Source organism: Molossus molossus, unplaced genomic scaffold (assembly GCF_014108415.1).
Source record: "Molossus molossus isolate mMolMol1 unplaced genomic scaffold, mMolMol1.p scaffold_m16_p_19, whole genome shotgun sequence".
Taxonomy (NCBI): domain Eukaryota; kingdom Metazoa; phylum Chordata; class Mammalia; order Chiroptera; family Molossidae; genus Molossus; species Molossus molossus.
In genome coordinates this window covers 5,794,281-5,800,289 of record NW_023425354.1, presented here as the reverse complement: position 1 = coordinate 5,800,289, position 6,009 = coordinate 5,794,281, and the positions used below count along the sequence as shown (strand labels likewise).

The following is a 6,009-nucleotide window of genomic DNA, read 5'->3' as shown; positions in this document are numbered from 1 at the left end:
GTGGGACCCCCTCCTTGGGCCGATTTTTCCTGGGGGCCTCGGTGGTTCAATCATCCTCTCTTCTCTGAGCATCGGTTTATTCAGCCAAAATCATTATCTTCAAGTCAGGTGTGAAATCAGCTTCTGAAACCAGGAATGTGGTCGGCCACTCCTCACTTGGCCTCCATCCGACGTCACCAAGACCTGGTTACTCAGAGGGGCCGTGTAGGCACCGCCCACCACCTGCAGGGCCCCTCCCAGTCCCTACCGGCCATCTGTGCCAGGCCTTATTTCCCACTCCCACGCGTCTGGGACGCCGGGCTCCGGGTGGGCCCCGCTCGGCTACTTGGGGGTCCGGATGAGGGTGTGGTAGACAGGTTTGACGATGAGGTGGAGGTGCAGGGCGTTCTCCACCAGGTATTCGGAGTTGCGCCGCTGGAGGTCGGCGTGCGCCAGGAAGTCGCCCGCCTCCTCGCTGCTCTGGTGGAAGCTGTAGGCGTGGCGGACCAGCAGGCGGCCGTGCTGGCGCGTCCCCACCAGCACCGTCTTCTGGAAGCTCACGCCCGCCGCGTCGCCGCCGCTGCTGGCCGGCGTGACCACCAGGCGCGGCCGGCCGTCCTCGGGGCGCGCGGCGGGCAACGCGGTGCCCGGGGCGTCGGCGTAGACGGGCCGCAGGCTGACCGGCAGCCAGCGCGGCGAGAAGAGCACGTTCCACGTGACGCGGCGGCCTGCGTCGTGCCCGCTGGGGCCCAGCTGCGTCTGGAAGCTGGTGCTGCGGTCGTCGCGGGCTGGGTTGTTGATGACCCACGGGGCGCCCCAGGCGGACGCGAGGTAGTTCCGGGGCAGGAAGGCGCTGCCGTTGACGTCGAAGAATTTGGCGTAGTGGAGGGGCGAGGCGGCGTGGAACTGGTAGGCCTGCAGGAGCAGGTCGGCCACCGCCTGGCCGTGGCGCGCCAGGGCGGCCGAGCGCGCCTGCAGCTGGAACAGCTGCGCCGGCGGGATCATGGGGTAGCGGATAGCGCGCAGCGCCCGCTCGGCCACCTCGGGGGGCGGCCGCGCGCGACCCAGCCACGCCTCCAGCGCGTGGAACAGCTCCAGCTCGTCCTGCAGCACCAGGTCCGAGCGCGGCAGGAGCTGTGCCAGTAGCTCGGGGCTCACGGCGCCCCACTCGGCGCTGCCCGCCACCGCCGACAGGTTCCAGGCCAGGAACTGCAGGCAGCTCTGGCGCAGGGCCTCGTCCCCGGTGCTCACCGCGTACTGGTACCAGCCCACCGCCGGGCCCGCGCCTCCCGCCAGGTGCGCGCGCATATAGTCGGCCACGCCCCGCTGCAGGGAGGCCACCCGGTACTTGGTGGCCAGCCTATGCAGGGGGATGGCCTGGGCCAGCAGCACCATCAGTTCGCCGCAGTAGAGGTACCTGCGGAAGAGATGCAGATATGGGCGGGGTGGGAGCGGGCCACCTCCGCCCCCAGCCTACTGTGCATCCTGAGTCCAGAGGGGACTGGCCTTAGGTAGAGAGCTTCGTGATCCAGGGCACAGAGCAGTGGGTCCTGAGGCGTCCTGTCTTTTCCTCTCACGCCCATTCCACTTCCCAGCCTCCCTTTCCCATTTCTCGTGGGGACATATAAACAGCAGGTATTTATTGAGCATCTACTAGATGCTGAGCTCTATGCTGGAACAAGACCCTCGCGGGTCATACCACCGTGGGTTCAGATGGAAGCCCTATCGCCTGCTTGCTATGAGTAGACAAGTCACTTAACTTCACTCACCACTCAACTTTCTGTTAAACTCCTAGGAAAGGGAGAATGACATCCACCCCTCAGGGTTATGGTGACAGTGGGAGAGTGAGTGCTACTTGCTACAAAGCAGGTGGTCACACGGGTTCCTTCCCATTCCTGTGTCTTGTTTTTCTCACTGTGTCTTTCGCCTCTCATTGTTACCGCTCTTGCTCACTCATTCTCTGTCTGCACCGGCTGGCGTCCCTCTGCTTGCCCTTCCTGCCATCCCCACTGGCACACGCTCAATGGGGGTGTGGCAGCAACTGCCAGATACCTGCCCCAACACCCATGTCGCCCCTCTCCCCACATTTCAGCTCCACATGTTTGCCTCTGGGAATAAAGGATGTTTCCCAGGCTTCTCCATAGCGAGTGTGGCCATGTGGCTAAATTCCAGCCAGGGAGCTTGTCAGCGGAGGTGCAATATGGGATTGAGGGGAAGGCTGGTTAAGTAGAACCACCTGGGGTGAGGGGAAGACCCTCTCTGCCCTTCCGTTATCCTTCTTCCAGTTGCCTAGAACTTGGTTGTGATGGCTGGAATCCTGGCAACAATCTTGTCTGAGCTATTAAAACAGGGTTACTTTCTCAGACTATAGTGTGAATGGCATCTCTTGTGCCGTGCACTGGCAAGAGACAGGAGGTAGAGAGAGCTGGCTAACTTTTTCAGCTCCCTTGCTCTGTGGTTTTAAACCTGGCTAGACACCAACCAATATGGAGGCTTTACATTTTTTTTTAATGACTGCTGAACCCCAGGCCTGAAGCCAATGATCCAGGGTGAAGCCCAGGAATCTGTAGTTTTAAAAAGCTGTCCTGGCCCAGCCTGTGTGGCTCAGTGGTTGAGCATTGACCCATGGAGATCGCAGGTTCAATTCCTGGTCAGGGCACATGCCCAGGTTGTGGGCCCAATTCCCAGTGGGGGACATGCAGCAGGCAGCCAATCGATGTTATCTTTCATCAATGTTTCTATCTCTCTCCCTCTCCCTTCCTCTCTCTCTCTAAATTCAATAAAGAAAAAATATCTTAAAAAATAAAATAGCCCTGGCTGGTTTGGCTCAGTGGTTAGAGCATCAGCCTGTGGCCCAGAGAGACCCGGGTTCGGTTCCCGCTAAGGGCACGTATCTTGGTTGCAGTTTGTCCCCGGCCCTGGATGGGTTGTGTGGGTGGCAGCCACTCGATGTGTTCCTTTCACGTTGATGTCTCTCTCTCTCTCTTTCTCTCTCTCTCTCTCACCCTCCCTCCCTTCTTCCCTCCCTCCCACTCTATCTGAACAAAAAAATGGAAAAATGTCCTCCGGCGAGGATAAAAATAAATAAATAAAATAAAATAAAAAATAAAGCGCTGTTCTGGCCAGGTTTGGAAATACCTCTGAGGGCATTGGGTAACTGATATCAAACCACTGAGCTTACAGGCAGGAGCAGGGAGTCACTGGTTGTTTGCAAGAAAGGGCAGAAGGAGAAGAGGTGGAGGAGGTAGTGGCATCTTCACCCTAAGACATCTGGGAGATGGACACAGTGACCTCTAAGAGGGCCAGGGCTTCTGTGACTGAGTGGAGAAGCCTGAAGCTTGGGAATGGGTGAAGTTCTCCCAACCCTTCCCCTCCCCACCTGATGAACTTGTCAAAGACAGCGGCACAGTCCCTGGGCTCCTGCAGCACCACCTCACTCTGGTTACTCAGCAGCTCCCGGAACAGCTCACTGTGCAGTCCCAGCAGCAGGCGGTGGGCGTGGAAGACTCGGACCTCATCGGTGCCCGCAGCCTGCACCCGCAGCACCACGTCGCTGGCATTGCCCTGCCGCAGGAGCTCCTGCAGGCGCTGGAGCAGCATCTGGGAGTGGTTGATGGAGGGGCCTGCTGCCTCGCCACCGACATCGGCTCTCTGGGCTGCAGCAGAAAGGAAGACAGCACCGTCTGAAAGGCACCTGGGCCCAGGGCCATGATCTAGGGATGCACAGGGACCACCTGGAGATGCATGTGCCTGGATACAGGCAGAGGACAGGTGGGCCTGGGGAGGCTCTGTTCACACCTGCGTGTGCCCATGACGTGCTTGGATTCCTGTGCATGCACATGGCACATCCTGGTGGGGAAAGTCTTGAACCTGACCCTGAGCAGACCCTGAGAGGATGCTCTTGGAAGGAAGATGGATCCTGGCAGAGGAAGAAAGAGGTCATGAACCAGTGTGGGACACAATGTCCAGGACTGGGCTCCATGGTGCCAGACCCCTAGGAGAGGGGTAAGGAACTCCTGACTTCCTGAAGAATCGTCCACCTAACCCCTCAGAGGAGTCATCAGAAGTGATGCATTCACTAACAGATACTTATTGAGCACCTACTAGGTGCCGGCCACTCTTCTAGGAGCTTAGAATATGGCAGTGATCAGAACAAGCTGGGTCCTTATGCTCAGAAAGGTTCACATTAAGATACAGACAAGCACTCTAGTTTTACAGTGTAATAAACAAGGGAGGTGATAGTAGTGGGGGTGGGGACGCTTTAGATCCAGGAAGCAGGGGTGGGCTTGCTGAGGAAGAGAGAGGAGCCAACTGGAGGACGAGCATCCAGGCTGAGAGCCAGCCCTGCTGAATAGGATGGGCTTGCAGTGCTGGGAGCCAGAGGGTTAGGGCCGGAGGCTGTCTGGGAGGGAGGGGCCGAGCCGGAGCCAAGGCTGCAGGCATGGAGGGAGCCCTGCTGTCCTCCTGGATCCCCCTCTGTGACACACAGTGCACTCTCAGTGGCTGGCCTGTCGGGAACCAGACAGTACAGAGACTGAACTGGTCTGGCAGGGGACTCTCGAGGTACCTGCGTGTGGGGGCTGGCATCCCCCTTCCAGGCTGGGCCCTTCTGCTGTGTTTCCATGGATGCCACGAGGGTCAGATGGGGACACTCACTCGGTTACAGAAAACTCAGTAACAGAAAATGCTGCCAGCAGCTCCCCCAAGCCCAGGGGCGTGAGGAGCCTCACAGGGAGGCAAGGAGGGCGTCTGACTGCAGTGCATGGGCACCCCCCACACACCCACACACAGAAGGCTGCAGCCCAGGTGGGCTCACACAAGAGCAGAGCATCTGTGTGTCAGAAAGAAGGAGCCTGGTTAATTTCCCAGCCCCGCCTCCCCAGGCTGTCACTTTGGAAGACCTGAATGCTGATGGTATCCCATCAGCCTCTGACTGGGGCCAGCTGCCTGGGACAATGGACGGTGGAAGGGTCTTCTTGTCATTAGGACCCGGCCCATCAGCCTGCCCCTCCTCCCCTCTGGGGCAGGCTGCCCTCCTCCCAAACTGAGCAGAATTATGCTCCTCCTGGCTGGCTGGACACCGCCCCCTCCTGCCACTGGGCAGCTAGGGCAGGAAAGTCCTGCCCTTCTCCCTGTCCCGCCCTCCCACCCCACCCACTGCCCACTCACCTGCACGAGTGGCCAGGCCCACCAAGGTCAGGACGGCCCAGAAGCTGCCCCAGGACCCCGGCTTGGTGCACCCTCGCCTAAGCATCTTCGTGCCCCTCATCCAGTCCACAGGAGGGACAGTGAAGCCCAGACCACTCCTCTCACATCGCTCCCCCTTATATAGGACGGAGTACAAGGGGATGGCACCCCCTTCCCGGCGGCTTCCCTCCCCCCACCAGCCTCTGCCTTGGATTGGTGGAAACTGGCCCCAGCTGTTGCCCAGGCAACCTCTTAAGCCCGAGAGTGGCAGCCCCAGGGGCTATTGTGCTGCTCCGGGCCCCTGAGCGGACAGATCCGGCCCCTCCCCCACATCTCCTACCACCCAGCAGAGCCAGGCTTTCCTGTCCTGGGGAGTCGGAGGCTCTCCAAAGGGCAGGCGAGGGGCTCCAGGCGGACCGACAGCACCGGCCCAGGGGTCCCCAGCCCCCCCAAGCTCCTGGGCAGCCTCTGCTCTGGCACGGACCACCCTTGGCGGCCTGTGGTGAGCAGGCTGCAGAGGAAGGGCCTGGAGGAGAGAGGGGCGGCTCAGGCTCCCACCCCTCCATTTGGTGGGTCAGCTCTCCAGCGAGGAGGGCAAGGGTGTTGAATAGGGGCCCGAGGGTAACGGGTCACTTTCATGTTTCCTGTGGCACACTTTGGGGAAGGTGATGGGTTTTAACTGTTGGGCCCCCCACCCCAAGGTCAAGATGAGCCAAGATGGCAAGGCTGGGCATAGGGCAGATGTACCCTACCCCAGGTGCCACTGCATGGAACACCCCTGCCCAGAGCAAGGCTGGCCACCTTGGCGGCCACCCAGCCCCTGTGCAGCCAGCCCGAGCCTGG

The 6,009-nt window shown here is 60.2% G+C and overlaps 1 protein-coding gene across 1 annotated transcript; it reads right to left on the bottom strand.

The window, feature by feature from the left end:
• Positions 1-309: 309 nt before the first annotated feature.
• BTBD17 (BTB domain containing 17) lies at positions 310-5,335 on the bottom strand. Its single transcript, XM_036268727.1, has 3 exons — positions 5,149-5,335; positions 3,359-3,635; positions 310-1,396 (listed from the first exon to the last, which is right to left on the bottom strand). Exons 1-3 carry the CDS (start codon positions 5,246-5,248, stop codon positions 322-324), a joined length of 1,452 nt encoding a protein of 483 aa, XP_036124620.1. The 5' UTR covers positions 5,249-5,335; the 3' UTR covers positions 310-321.
• Between the last annotated feature and the right edge of the window lie 674 nt (positions 5,336-6,009).